The 15,336-nt window shown below is 56.4% G+C and overlaps 2 protein-coding genes across 2 annotated transcripts in view; one reads left to right on the top strand and one right to left on the bottom strand.

Annotated features, from left to right (window-relative positions):
- Positions 1-769: 769 nt before the first annotated feature.
- Positions 770-10,498, bottom strand: HSPBP1 (HSPA (Hsp70) binding protein 1). The gene is given in 9 exon segments (XM_014449998.2): positions 770-1,231; positions 2,919-3,030; positions 3,528-3,562; positions 3,564-3,625; positions 3,731-3,886; positions 5,419-5,643; positions 6,743-6,947; positions 10,060-10,305; positions 10,307-10,498. Coding segments are annotated over 9 exon segments (1,218 nt in total). The 5' UTR covers positions 10,409-10,498; the 3' UTR covers positions 770-1,156.
- A 2,202-nt stretch (positions 10,499-12,700) lies between these two features.
- BRSK1 (BR serine/threonine kinase 1) overlaps positions 12,701-15,336 on the top strand; it is a 24,032-nt gene continuing 21,396 nt past the window's right edge. The window contains exon 1 of the mRNA XM_014449997.2: positions 12,701-12,713. Within this exon, the coding sequence (XP_014305483.1) occupies positions 12,701-12,713 (13 nt within the window). The remainder of the gene's footprint in view (positions 12,714-15,336) is intronic.

Raw genomic sequence — 15,336 nt, 5'->3', positions numbered from 1 at the left:
CGTTAACAGAAACGGAGGTGGCACTTGACCTCCGATTCTTGGATCCCGTAACCACCTTCCACTTATCCTGAATGTGGGAGGAGCGGGGAAAGTAACGGGCCCCTCCAAAGTCCCAGGGGTGCCAGGAAATTGCATAGGAATTAGTTTGGCAACAGACAGGGCTAGGAAGCCAGTGTACAGGGCAGAGGAACCCGGTTTGGGGTGAGCCCAGGTCTGAATCCTGGCCGCGTGAACCTGGCCGTGGACTAACCATCCTGGGCTCAGCTTCCGCGTCTGAAAAATGGCAGCGGTCAGGGCTGTTGGTCGCTACCCGTGAAACCTCCTTTAATCTGAAAAGCAATTTATTAAAGGAGGCGAGGCAGCCCCCCCCCCCCCCCCCAATCTGAGAAGGCTGGAGAGAAGGCTCGGTGCTTTGCAGATGGGAACGTACCCCACGCCCAGCCAGGGGCCTCCCGGGCGCACAGACCAGCCTCCACCCTCTGGGCAGCGCCACCCGCTGTTGGCGCACGTGCTCCCTCCCACCTTCTGTCAGTGGCTCCCCAGCAGGCCGCAGGGAGGGCTCTGATTGGTGGGGCTGCAGTCACATGACGTGCCTCGCCCTGGATGCTGGGCAAGGAGAGGGCTTCAGCCTTGGGGCCTGCAGTGTGGGAATCTACCGTGGGGGTTTCCCCAAATGGAGGAGAAATCAGCGAGGATGGTAGCCGAGAAAAGGAGTGGGTGCGCCCCACACTCCCCCTCGAGGCTGGGAAATGACAGGCGACAATGGCTCTGGGTTTCCGAGAGCAGCACTTTATTCCCAGGTCCCGCCCACTTCCGTCCCCTCGGTGGCTCCCCCGGGTCCCTTAGAACTGAGCCCCACCTCCCCTCCCCAGACACCCTCCAGGGGAGGTGACAGAGGCTGCTGCAAAGGAGGGAGAGCAACACCTTTATTGGAAGACAGTGTGGACGCTACAGGGGTGGAGTGAGAGCATGGCGGGGGTTGGGGGGTCCGAGGGGCCGGTGCCTTTCCCAGGGCCCCTCCAGGGGGCTGAGCAGAGACGGGCTGGCATGGGGTGGCCCGGCACCAGCAGGCCCTGCTCTCCCTTGGGAGAGGGCCCAGTGGCCGGGAGGCGAGAGGCCTAGGGTTCCCACGGAGAGGGGGCCGGAAGCGCCGGGTTCACCGATCCATGCTGTCGTCCGTGGGGCTGGAGAAGCAGGTCTGCAGCAGCTTTTCGCAGAACTCCAGCTCCTCCTGGGTGAGGGGCAAGAGCGGGTGCCCTGAGTGCTGAGGCCGGGCCCTGCCTCTAAACACCCCACCCAAGACCGCTCCTCTTCGCTGCTCGGCCCCTGCCGGCCCAAGCCTCCCGGGTTCTCCGACCTCTGCTCAGATCCCCGGCTCCCTCTTTCTCTTCTCACCCACGTCTGGACTCCTGAACTGGACCCCGGGGTCTCCAGCCTCTGGTCACCCCCGCTGGTCTGTCCTCACATCCGCTCACTCAGGCTCTAACTCCCTGCTCATCCCACTGAGAACCCCTCCCCGGACACAGACTCCAGAAGCCGGGAAAGCAAGCACTGAAGGGCTGGACGCAGAAACATACACGGTGTCTGCCCGGCACTGAGATGCCAGAAAGAGAACCAAGTTGGCGGTAAAAATAGTTGCGACTCATCACACGGGATAACGTGGTTGCGGATGTGCACGAGCGGTTAACAAGAAAGGAAAAAGAGGCCCAACTTCACTCGGGAGAAACACAAATGGCAGCTGGATCCACCCATCAGCTTGGAAAAAGGCCCAATGGTTTGGGGCCAGCCTGGCCAGGCTGCTGGGGACCCTTGTGGCTGCACGCGGACCAGTGCAACCTCCAGGGAGAGCAACTGGGCAGTAAATGGCCCTTAGCCCTGTAACCTCACCTTTTGTTGTTGTTAATCCTCACCTGAGGGTATTTTCCCATTGATTTTTAGAGAAAACGGAAGGGAGAGGAGAGACAGAGAGAGAGAAACATTGATATGAAAGACAGACATCCACAGAGCCAGGGTTCGAGCCTGCAGCTGAGGTGGGTGCCTTTTGACCGGAATCGAATTTGGGAACCTGCAGTCCGCAGGCCAATGACCTAGCCACTGAGCCCAACTGGCTAGAGCGTAACTTGACCTTTATGGCACTTGAACTCGGCCTCTCCCTTCCTAGAACTTTGTTCTGTAGACATACACATAGGAAGCAACATACGCGAGAGGTTCTTCTGTTAGCAGTGTTAGTGCTCAGTGTGGAAACATGTCCGTCCAGAAGGGCAGCGACAGGAGGAGAGGAAAGAGTGTGCACCTGAGATGCCAGGAGAGGGGTGAGGCCAGGAGCACAGGGCGCTCAGGACACGATCATGGGCAGCACGCGGGGAAGGAAGGAGAAGTCACAGGCACGTGTGCTTGTCTGTGCACAGAGCACCTCGGAAGCCACACGCACCGTGAAAGGTGGGGAGCTCGGGACAGGCTGTGCTCATTGCTTATCTGCGGCTCCTTATCGATGTAAATACCTGAGCTACTTACCACGTGTTACTTACTATCCATACAATTAACTATCTAATGAGCTACCACTGATTTCTTATCTATTTCACTGGCTCCTGAGCTTGATCACTGTTATCTAATATCTAAGGAGTTCTTTACCATGGACTTGTTACTTACCTATTTAATTCGAGATGTAACTGCCTGCTATTTATCACTTATGTATTTATTGATCTAATATTTAATTACTAAATACTTGAATGCAATGTAAATAACGTGAATAGTGATTAAATGAATGTGTTAGCCCTTTAAGAAACTCCCTGGGACAGTGTGAGGCACATGGGAGGTGGCAGGGGTGTTGGCTGCACAGGTGCTGGGAGAGACGTGAATGAACATGACCAGCGGGGAGAACAGACCCGGAGGCGGGCGGAGGGCGGAGGGCGGCCCACCTGGTACTCCTCGTGCTGCTGCAGCAGCTGGCAGCGGTGCCGGAGCAGCTCCTCCAGGCCCAGCTCCGGCTCCCGGCACTCCCGCACGCCCTGGGGGAAGTCCGTCACCAGGCTGCGGGCACAGGACAGCAGTTCTTGGCACCTCCACACACACACACACACACACACACACACACACACACACGCGCGCGCACACACACACACACACACACACACACGCCCTGGCGGCCAGGGAAAGACAGCGCCCCACACCGAACCCCAGTCTCCCCCGCTGCAAAGCGGATCTCATGGGACTTGCACACAACAGGGCACTGAGCACAGGGCCTGGCTGGGGCCGCTGCCCGCCCGCTCGGCCGCCCCATCCTGTCATTTTCAGACGCTGATTCACTTGGACCGTGGGGGGTGCGGGGTGAAAGAGAGCCTTCCCCCCACTCCTCCGTGGGCTGCTGCGTCACTCCCCTTACAGGTGAGGACACAGGCTCGGAGAGGGCCAGCACTCCCCAGGGGAAGCCCCACACTCCTGGGTCCCAGGAAAAGGAGGCCGGAGCCCAGTGGTGCATTCTGGGAGGGGGCACCGCCCCGGAAGGTGCTCCCTCGGGCCCCGCGCACCTGCACAGAGCTCCAAGCACGTGCTCGTGGAAAGGGGCTGTGTTCTGTCCGGACGAGGGCCACCAGCTGCTGGACCATCCCCATGGAGCACAGCGTCCCTGGGGGAAGGACTCGGGGTTAGAAAGGCGCCCCGCCCTCTGTGCACTCCCTGCCCCCACCACCATCCTCCGGGACCATCCCAGCCCCTGCCCTGGCCACCCCACCTTTGTGTTCTGGGTGGCCCACCAGCAGGTTCTGCAGCAGGAAGGCTGACTTGACCTTGAGCTTTTGCACCTGCTGCTGCATGGCCCGCATCAACACCGAGAAGCCGTCCAGCCGGAGGAACTGCAGCAACCCAGCCTCCTGCTCCCGGACGAGGCCTGGGGAGGGGAGAGAGGATGGGCCTCAAAGTCAGTGACCATCATCACCAACATCATCACTATCATCACCAACATCATCACTATCATCACCATCATCATCATCACCACCATCACCACCACCACCACCACCATCATCATCACCATCATCATCGCCATCATCAATTTTTACGGGCCTGTGCTTCACAAGCATTATCTTTTCTTAAAGGTATATATATTTTTAAATCTATTTTTATTGATTTCAGAGGAAGGGAGAGGGAGAGAGAGAGAGAGAGAAACATCAACGATGAGAGAGAATCACTGATTGGCTGCCTCCTGCACACCCTCCACTGGGGATCGAACCCAAAACCTGGGCATGTGCTCTGACCATGAATCAACTGTGACTCCTGGTTCATAGGTCGATGCTCAACCATGGAACCACATTGGCCGGGCTTAAAGGTGTACTTTCACTGATACAACTAAGCCATTTAAAGAAAACTGTCCATCTGTCCCCTACCAGGCTCTGGTCTTGATACCTCCGGGGCACCAAGTCCCTCTGACAGCCCTTCCCCGCGGGGCTGCCCGGGGCCTGTCTGTCCATCTGTCTCCCTATTTTTGGATGTGACTTTCCAAATGCCGTCTCCTCCAAGACTCCTTCCCTCGCCCTCACCAGAACTCCTTCCTCCAGAATCTCCTATCCATGCCTCCCCCACCTTATTCCAGGGAACATAATAAACATACAGTGGGGCCTTGACTTACGAGTGTCCCGACTAACGAGTTTTTTGAGATACCAGCTGTCTCTCGGCTGATTTTTTGCATTGAGTTGACAGAGTAATTTGAGTTAACGAGCTCCTTAACGAGCTCGGTCTCGGAATGAATTAAACTCGTAAGTCAAGGCCCCACTGTAATTGGTCTCTGTCCTCCACTCCTGACACCCAGTCCCCAACTCCCTTGGAATTTCCTGGTGATAGGAGCATCTTTTCTTCTTTTTAAATGTTTTTTAAAATTGACATTAGAGAGAGAGAAAGAAACATCGGTGTGAGGGATGCATCAATTGGCTGCCTCCCTCCTGCACCCTGACAGGGATGGAACCCGCAACCTAGGTATGTGTCTTGACGGGGAATCGAACCCACAACCTTCCAGTACATGGGACAATGAGCCACCCCAGCCAGGCGAGCCTCCTTCTTCTAATGATGTGGCTCTGGGTGGGCTCCAGGATGAGGACGGGTCCCCAGAAAGACCAACCCACACGAGAAACTGAAACCAGCCCCGCCCACAAGCTCCAGCGAGAGGACCATCCACAGGCGGAGGCTGGGAACCCGATGGCACCGTCACTTAAGCTGAGTGACAGCCCTGGGTCCCTAGGACCTGGCTCTCCGAGCGGCAGGAGGTCGGCAAACTCACCACCCTGTTCCCAGCACCCAGCACAGACCCTGACAGGTACTGGGGGTGAATGAACAAAGGAGGCCCGCTCCCTCTGCCCCCAGCAGATCCCTACAGGGCCCCCCGCCTCCCGGGCCAGCTCCAGGCCCCTCCCCCGCAGCCCGGACACTCACAGGAGATGGCGAACAGGGCCTTGACGCGCACCGAGTCGCAGGGGTCCCGGTCGAGCAGCCGCAGCAGCTTGCGCAGGGCGCCCAGGCCCAGCACCTGCTCCTGGATGGCCGCCACGTTCTGGCTGCACGTGCCGATGAGCTGGGCCGCCCGCCACCGCAGCCCCGCGGGCCCCGCCTCCAGGTACCGGCCCACCAGCAGGTGCATGCCCGACAGCTGGCAGAAGTCTGTGCCGCAGGGGGGGAGGGGGGGGGAGCCAGTGTTACGGCTGAGCTGTGCCAAATCCATTCCTTGAAGCCCTCCCCCCCAGTGCCTCAGAATGTGCTGTATCTGGAGATGGGGCCTAAGATAGGTGCGTAAGGTGACATGACATCACCGGATTGGCCCCATATGGCTGGTGCCCTGACAAGAACAGGACACGGATACCCCAGGGGGAGACCATGTGAGGACACGGGAGGGGACAGCCATGTGAAAGCCACGGAGAGGGGCCTCGGAAGCAGCCAGCCCTGCCCACACCTTGATCTTGCACTTCCAGCCAGGGATCGAGCCTGCAACCCGGGTATATGCCGACTGGGAACTGAACCCTGACCTCCTGGTTCATAGGCCGACACTCAACCACTGAGCCACACCTGCCGGGCCACGTCTGCTGTTTAAACTGCCCAGCTCGTGGTCCTTTGTTACGGCAGCCAGAGCAAACCAGCGCTCCAGGTGAGGCCGGAGGGGCAGGCCGGCTCCCTGGGACCTGCCGACCTGTGCTGGCTCTCTCCAGCACCAGCGGGGTCCCTCCCAGGTCGCTGTGTCTCCACAAAATCAGCATGTGGGGGTTAGGTCGCAGGCTCCAGCCCGCGAAATGCCGGTGATGACCCCCACACACCCTACAACCACCACAGCCCGTGGGAGAACCGCACACAGGGCCGGGGTCGGCAAGCCACGTTTGTGTAGAGCAGGTGGAACTGGGGAGAGAGTTACCCAGAGTCACCAATGGCCACTCCTAGGTATACCCCCCAGGCATCGAGCGCGGGGCTCAGGCAGAAACTCGGACCCCCACGTCCACAGCAGCAGAATTCAGAACAGCCAAAGGGGACACGTGGCCAGCACTCTCCATCCACACCATGGGGCACCAGCCGCCCAAAGGAATCAGGTTCAAGGTCGGCAACAACCTGGAAGGACCCTGAACACTTCACACTGGGTGGGGAAGGCCACGTACGCCATGAGCCGCAGCCCAGCCGCACACGCGCTGAGGAGGCCAGGCAGGAGGGGGACCAGAAGGCAGCGGGTGGCGCCCGAGGCTGGGGGCAGGCGGGGGGGGGGGGGCAGGGGGGGTACCTGCGGCGTTGTCCATGTTCTCACACAGGTCAGCCAGCAGCTCCAGGGCCCCCTCGCGCTCCTGCTGGTCGACGGCCAGCTCAGCCTCGCCGGCCGAGGCAGGCGTGGGCTGGGACAGCACTCGGAGGCAGTTCTTCATCTGCTCCACCTCCTCCCGCTGGCCCCGGCAGGCGGCCGACATGGCTTCCTGCAGCCACTGGCGCCTCTGGGGGACAAGGTGGGTGAATTCATCAATAAGCTCATTCATGAATATCGGTCATTGACAATGACTGCCCACATCAGAGCGCCGACAGTTCCTTCAATCAACACGATCTATGGAGCTTCATTTCTACTGACAGACGTGTCTAGACACGAGATCTACAGAGAGACGGGCTGTGGGGTGGGGGGCAGAGGCGGCAGGGCTCCCCGGTTTCTGTCCTGACTCCCTAGAAGGAGATGGCAGGGCAGCAGGTGTAGGGCAGGAGAAGATTAGAACTTGGTTTTTGTTTGTTTACATATTTCTTTATTGATTCCAGAGAGCAGAAGGGAGAAGGAGAGAGATAGAGAAACATCAATGATGCGAGAGAATCATGGATCGGTTGCCTCCTGCACGCCCCACACTGGGGATGGAGCCCGCAACCTGGGCATGTGCCCTGACTGGGAATCGAACCGTGACCTCCTGGTTCATAGGTCGCCGCACAACCACTGAGCCAGACCGTCTGAGCTATTTGTTTGGTTTTTGAGAGAGGGGGAGGGGGAGAGAAACAATGGCTTCTTGTTCCACCCATCCATGCATTCATTGGCTGATTCTTGTATGCACCCTGACCCGGGATCGAACCCGCAACCTTGGCGTATCGGGACGATGCTCTAACCCACTTAGCACCTGTCCAGAGCCTAGAGCCCGCTGTTAATGTGTTATGTTTGAGGGATCTATTACACGCCAAGGTGAAGTGCTGAGTAGGCTGCCTGGAGTTCAGAGGGAAGGCCCAAGCGACACCTGGTTTCACAGCCCTCGCCCTATTGACACCTTGAGCGGGACAGTCCCGTGGTGGGGGCTGTCCGCGAGGTGCCAGAGGCTGAGCAGCACCCCTGACCGCGACCCGTGAGACGCCATAGCTTGCAACAACCGAGAATGTCTCCACACATTGCCAGTGTCGTCTGGTGGATACAACCACCGCCAGGAGAGGGCCACTGGCTGGCAGGTACACGTTTGAGAGTAAAGCTCTACAGGACATGAGCTCACACAGGAAGTGAGTGCAAATGAGAGGAGAGGCCTGGCACCATCCTGAGCACCAAGAGATCACAGGTTTGACTCCAGGTCAGGGCACATGTCCAGGGTTTCGGATTTGACCCCCAGTAGGGGGCCTGCATGAGGCAGCCAATCAATGTTTCTATCTCTCTCTCCTTTCCCTCCCTCTCTCTCTTAAAAAAAAAACAAAAACAGTAAAAATATATTTTAAAACAAATAATGAGGCCCCGCTGGCGTGGCTCAGTGGTAGAGCCTCCACCTATGAGCCAGGAGGTCACGGTTCGATTCCCAGTCAGGGCACATGCCTGGGTTTTGAGCTCGATTCCCTGTGCAGAATGGGTAGGAGGCAGCCAATCTTCTTGATGTTTCTCTCTCTCTCCCTCTCCCCTCCTCTCTGAAATCAATAAAAATATAATTTTAAGAAAATAAAAGATAATGAGAAAGGAGAGTCCCAGTGCCTCCACTATTCAGAGGCTGGAGAACATGGGTGAACTGAGAGGAAATGGGGGGAAGGGCCAGTGGGGACGGTGAGGGCCAGGACACTGTGTTGCTCCGGAAGCCAAGTGAAGAAAGAGATCGAGGAAGGGGCAGTAACCGATGCTGCTGTTCCATTAGATACGGTGAGAGCCGAGAACTGGCCACTGGGGTTTTTTCCTTCTATTTCTCGGATGCACAGTGTTTGTGTTAACTGCCTATACTCATCTGAGGGCTCTGTAGACACAGCACTGGGTAAATGTGGGCAGGAGGCTAATCCTTCTGGGCTTGTTTCTCAGCTCATTGTCCTAAGGTTCAAAGACATCGAGGATGTAGCTGCATGAGCAGGAGCTTTTATATACAGGGGGTTTTGGGGGTTGGGCTCCAGATCACAGCAATAAAGCAAGTATCACAAGAAAGCCAGTCCTAATCTTTTTGCTGGTGGAGGATCTTGCCTTCAGTTTGTAAAAAGGACAACATCCGTGAGGCACAGTAAAAGGAGGTATGCCTGAACAGCAACCACCATCACTGACGAAATGTCATTATAGGCAATATTCCTATTACTCTCCAAAACAACCCACTTCACAGATGTGAAAACTGAGGCACAGAAAGGCTGTGACTTCCCCAAGATCACACAGTCAGCCATCTGCAAAGCCTGTGGTCAGACCTAAGCAGACAGTCGGTCCACAGAGCCTGGTGCTCTTTTTAAAAAAATATTAATTATTATTATTATTATTTTAAATATATTTTTATTGATTTCAGAAAGGAAGGAAGAGGGAGATAGAAACATCCACGATGAGAGAGAATCATGGATCGGTTGCCTCCCACAAGTCCCCCACTGGGGATGGAGCCCACAACCCGGGCATGTGCCCTTGACCGGAATCGAACCTGGGACTTTTCAGTTCGCAGGCCGATGCTCTATCCACTGAGCCAAACCAGCTAGGGCTAAAAAAAATATTTATTATTATTAATTATTATTATTATTGTTATCTACTTTAGACAGAGAAAGGAGATAGAAGCATTGATGTGAGAGACATGCTGATCAGCTGCCTCCTGCAAGCCTCCCACCCGGGGATCAAACCCACAACCCGGGCCGTGTGCCCTGACCAGGAACAGGAAACAGGTGACCTCTGGGTGCCTGGGACCACCCTCAACCAGCTGACCACACCCGCTGGGAGCCCCAGCTGCCTGCAGGAGCGCTACTGCAACTGCAACCTCAGAACCGCCCTGAGTGCCGTTACTCTTATCATCCTCAACTTGCAAATGGGGACCTTGGGGCCCAGAGAGACTGAGTGATACCCAAGGTCACACAGCTGGATGCGGCGGAATCCAGCCTTGTTTGCTTTTCTTCTCTCACGAGGCTAGTCTACCTCCCAGCATGGGACCCCCGGGATCTGCCCCCCCCCTCCGACAGTTCTGAGATCTGACCCTCATCTCGGCTACAAGGACCGCATCTAGCAAAATATAGCCGATTGCGCCTTCACACCCGGGCTCCCGCAACCCCCCCTACACACAAACCCCGGAAAACTCCAGCTCCCAGCCCCCCCGAGCCACGCTTCCCCAGATATAGCTGTCCCCACGCCCCTCCCCCGGCTTCTTGCACCCCACCCTTTACCTCCTCACTCATGGGTTCCGGAGGGGGGTCCGGCTCGTCAGAGCCCGCCGTGATGGCCATCTGCAGCAGGCCTTGCAGGTTGCGCGGGTGCGAGGGGTGGCCCGAGCCCCCGGCAGAGGAGCCGCCGCCGCCGCCGCCGGAGGAGCAGCCCTGGGAGGCTGGGGGCAGCGCCAGGGGGAGGCGGCTGCCCCCCGAGCCTTGGTCCGCCATGGGCTGCTTGTGGAGAAGGGGAGTGTGTGTTGCGGGGTAGGGGAGGGTCACCGGGGAAGGAGCTCTGGTGTCCTGGAGGGTCGACTCCTGGGGGTCTGCTGAGAAGGTGGCGTTTTAGGGGAGCCCGGCGCCCCCCCATGACACGGAGCCGCTCTGCCCACACCCACTTAACCACTGCCCGCTTCCTTTCCTGCCTTCAAACCTGCGGGACCCTTCCCCAAAGCCACTAGCCCCGCCTCCCTCCCTAGCAACAGGCCCCACCCACTCTCCTAGCAACCCCCTCCCCGATGTCCAGTGCGCGCGTCCCCGTCTCTTAGCAACGCCGCTGTCCCGCCTCCAAAGCAACCAGCACCCCTTTGGGTCGTCCTATCAACGAATCTCCTCCCTCCTCTCCGAAGAGGGGAGCCAGAGCGGGGCGCGCCTCACCTCTCCGGGCCTCGAGTCGCCGCCGCTACTGAAGACAGAGTCGCCCGCACCTGACTCCCGTGGGCGCCGCCATCTTGACCGGAAATACGCAGGTCTCATCGGGGACATTTCCGGCGCACCCACCCAACTCCGTAGCTGGAGGGGCGGCGGCGTTTGCTCTGCCCTTAAGCCCTACCCACCCGACCGGATACCGCGGTGGCCCCGCCCCTCGCACAGGCCCCGCCCCTCGCGCCTCTCCCGCTAAGCCCCGCCCCGTCCCGCGTCCCGCCCCTTAGCGAGCCCTGTTTCTTCATCCTCCCGGCGAGATCCACCCCTGCCCTGGGTATGCCCCGCCCCTCCCAGGTCTGGCCCCGCCTCCAGGAGACCCCGCCCACACCCATGTTCCCGCCCTCCCCAACACTCTGCCCCGCCCCACCTCCTGTGGTCACGCCCTTGTTCTAGGCCTTTCGGCCCCGCCCTTATCGTGGCCACGCCCCTGCTCTGGCCCCGCCCCTACATTTGCAGGTTGAACTGGTCCCTCACCTGCAGGCCTTTTCCCCTGCATCTGAGGCTCCACCCCACCATTTACTGGAGCCCTGCATTGGGGTAACCCAGGCAGCTTTTGACTCACCCCACCCCTTCTCTTGGCCTCAGTTTCCCCACCTACCCGTTCTCCACGCAGCAGCTCCCGTGCAGACCCTTCTTTTTTAAAAAAATATTTTTTTTATTGATTTCAGGGAGGAAAGAAGAGGGTGAGAGAAATAGAAGCATCAATGATGAGAGCAAATCATGGATCGGCTGCTTCCTGCACGCCCCACACTGGCGATGGAGCCCACAACCCGGGCATGTGCTCTGACCGGGAATCAAACCCTGACTTCCTGGTTCATAGGTTGACGCTCAACCACTGAGCTGTTCTGGCCGGGCATGTGCAGACCCTTCTTATCACCCCTCTTTACCCTGTAAAATTTCCCCTGGGTCCTGCCAGATGCAGAGGAGGGGGATTCTTGAAGCAAAATGCCCAGGCAAGTTTGTCTAGGACGCTCACAGCCTCCACACACCAGATTCGGAGCTCGAGGCTGGGAATGAGCCCCTGCAGGCCTGGTCTGCAGAAGTGTTTGCTTTGGGCTGGGCTTAAGGAAACCCTAGTTCTAGTCTTTTCCATAAGAGCCCCCCATCCTGGAAAAGGTTGTAGCCAGCTTTAGTTGGGGCCCTCCATTTCAAATGTATTGAGCTGCTGGGCCTGGGGTGTGCAGGGTGATATTTTGGGCTGAGATGGGAAGATCAACATATACTAGTAGGTCCTGTGTGAGCGTGAGTGTGTGTGTGTGTGTGTGTGTGTGTGTGTGTGTGTGTGTGTGTGTGTTTGTAGTAGGATAACTATCAGACACAGGTCTGGACCCATGGGCACCCTATTGTACTAGTATTCCTTTCCTATGTCTGCTATTAACAAATCACTAAAAAACTTGGTGGCTTAAAACAACACAGATTTATTATTTTACCGTTCTGGAGATCAGAAGTCCTAAATGGGTTTTGGACTCGTCGACTTGCACTGCGCTAAAATCAAGGTGTCAGCCGGACTGTGTGACTTCCGGAGCCTCCAGGAGAGAACCTACCTTCTTGCCTTGTCCAGCTCGCGGAGGCCGCCTGCATTCCTTGGACTGTGGCCACATCCCTTCTGCTTCCCTGTCCCATCTCCTCTGACTCAGAACCTCCCACCTCCCTCTCCTAAGGGCTCTTGTGATTACATTTAGAGCCACTCAGATAACCTGGATCATCTTGACTCAAGTCCCATCTGCAAAGTCTCTTTTGCCCTGTAAGGTGATGTATTCACAGGTTCTGGGAATGTGGATGTGACATCTTTGGGGGCCGCCTACCATACCTACATACTACACCTATGCACAAGCCTATCAATCGATAATGTGTATTTACATATAAAATTATACATCATACTATATAGTATATATGCACATGTAACTATATATAACATTATATATATGAATATAGGTATAATATGATAGTGGCCTAAATGGTGGTCCCAGGTAGCATATAAAAGCCATAGCCTTGCCCTAACCGGTTTGGCTCAGTGGATAAAGTGTTGGCCTGCAGACTGAAGGGTCCCAGGTTTGATTCCGGTCAAGGGCATGTACCTTGGTCGCGGGCACATCCCCAGTAGGAGGTGTGCAGGAGACAGCTGATCGATGTTTCTCTCTCATCGATGTTTCTAACTCTCTGTCCCTCTCCATTCCTCTCTGTAAAAAGTCAATAAAATGTATTATTTTTTTTTAAAAAAGCCATAGCCTTGCTCAGGCTGAATGGCTCAGTTGGTTGGAGCATCCCGTATACTAAAAGGTTGCAGGTTCGATTCCCAGTCAGGGTACATACCTAAGTTTGGGCTCAAACCCCAGCCAGGGTGCATTCAGGAGGCAACCTATAGATGCTTCTCTCTTGCATCAATGTTTCTCTCTCTCTCTCTCTCTCTCTCTCTCTCTCTCTCTCTCTCTGCCTTCCTCTCTCTCTAAAATAAATAAACAGATCCTCAGGTGAGGATTTTTTTTAAAAAAGCCATAGTCTTTACAATGACCTTTTTTTGAAGATTTTATTTTTATTTTTTTATTGAACTTATTGGGATCATGTTGGTTAACATGCACATATAGGTTTCAGGTTACAATGACCTCTAGGTAGGATAATCCTAAAATTTTCCATTTAATGGCAAAGACACTTGAGAATGAAAGCAGGCCCTATTAATAATTACAGACTACCCGGAGTAAACCAGGACTTCTAAGGGCCCGAACGCCCTGCGTCCTCACCTCCTTTGGGGTCACCCCCCACCCCCACAGCCCCTCCAGCCACACTGGCCCCTTCCACACTCCTATCGCCCGCCTGGCACAATCCCACTCGGGGCCTTCTCGCTTCCTGTTTCCTGCCGGCACTGTAACTAAAATACCGCACTCCGCAAACACTTCCGGTTCCCTTCCCTGCTCCAGTCTCCTCTTTAGCACTGAGCGTGGCCGTTGGATGGACCCTATATTCTGCTTGTTTTATTTTTAATATATTTTATTGATTTTTTACAGAGAGGAAGGGAGAGGGATAGAGAGTTAGAAACATCGATGAGAGAGAAACATCCATCAGCTGCCTCTTGCACACCCACTACTGGGGATGTGCCCGCAACCAAGGTACATGCCCTTGACCGGAATCGAACCTGGGACCCTTGAGTCTGCAGGCCGACGCTCTATGCACTGAGCCAAACCAGTTAGGGCATATTCTGCTTGTTTATCTTGTTTTATCCTTTGCCTCAGCCACAGGGCCGGGATCTTTCTCGGCCCCCACCACTTGCAAGTGGGCCTGGTGCTCAGGGAGGTCCACGGAATGAGGGTGCATGGCCAGGAGACTGCAGGCTCCCGGGTACACTCTGCAGGGGATTTGGAGTTCCATGGATGCCTTGCACCTTGGGGTACCTGATATAGGGGAGTCCTGGCTGGTGTGGAAATCCAGCTGATCAGATCCATGGATATGCTATCGTGGGGACATACAGTCCTATCCGGGCCCACGTGAGGATCTAGGGGACCCTGTGGTGGGCACAGAGAATACATAGGGATCGATCTAAAAAAAAAAACAAAAAACAAAAAAAAACAAAGCCCTGATCAGTTTGGCTCAGTGGATAGAGAGTCAGCCTGTGGACTGAAGGGTCCCAGGTTCGGTTCCAGTCAAGGGCATGTACCTTGGTTGCAGGCACATCCCCAGTGGGGAGTGTGCAGGAGGCAGCTGATCGATGTTTCCCTCTCATGGATGTTTCTAACTCTCTATCCCTCTCCCTTCCTCTCTGTAAAAAATCAATAAAATATTTAAAAAACAACAACAACAACACAGGGCCCTCAGGGGGTTCTGGAAGTTTCTCTGTAGGAACACGGAGGACCCTAAATGGATGTATGCCACCAAGCTGACTCAAAACACATGCCCTAGCCGGTTTGGCTCAGTGGATAGAGCCTCGACCTATGGACTGAAGGGTCCCAGGTTCGATTCCGGTCAAGGGCACAGGCCCAGGTTTCGGGCTGGATTCCCAGTGGGGGGCGTGCAGGAGGCAGCCGATCCATGATTCTCTCTCATCGCTGATGTTTCTCTCTCCCTCTCCCTTCCTCTCTGAAATCAATAAAAATATATGATTGAAAAGAAAAGAAACATGCCCGGGGCTGTGGGTGAACGTGGATGGGAACGGAGACCCTGGTGGCGCTTGGCGTCCCGGAAACAGATGCGCTGGGACAAGACTCTTTCCTTCTCTCTGTCTCTCTGCCCCTCAGTCTGCCCCCACCTCCCCCAGCATCTACCCCCCCCCCAGGTGTGCACCCCTTCTCTCCCGCCTCTGCCCGCCTCTCTCTGTGGCTCTTTCTACATCTCCCCCTTCCTTCCCCTCCAGCTGCTTCCCATCCTCTCCCCGCACCTGCCTCCTCCTCGGCCTGACCCTCGGCCACCTCTCCGCCCTCCACCTGACCCCCCTCTCCGCTTTCCCGCGACTCTCCCCGCACCCTCCGCTCTCCACCCCGTCCCCCTCCCCAGCCTCTGCCCGTCCCTGCGGGCTCCAGACCACGGACCCCATCCCTCCCGCCGCCGCTCCGCGCGCGCAGGGCACCCGGCACCCCCTGGTGCAGCGCATCCCCCCCCGCTACC

This window comes from Myotis lucifugus, unplaced genomic scaffold, assembly GCF_000147115.1.
Source record: "Myotis lucifugus unplaced genomic scaffold, Myoluc2.0 scaffold_1624, whole genome shotgun sequence".
Taxonomy (NCBI): Eukaryota; Metazoa; Chordata; class Mammalia; order Chiroptera; family Vespertilionidae; genus Myotis; species Myotis lucifugus.
Note: the sequence above shows the minus strand (reverse complement) of the source record. Positions and strands in the feature narration are given on the sequence as shown.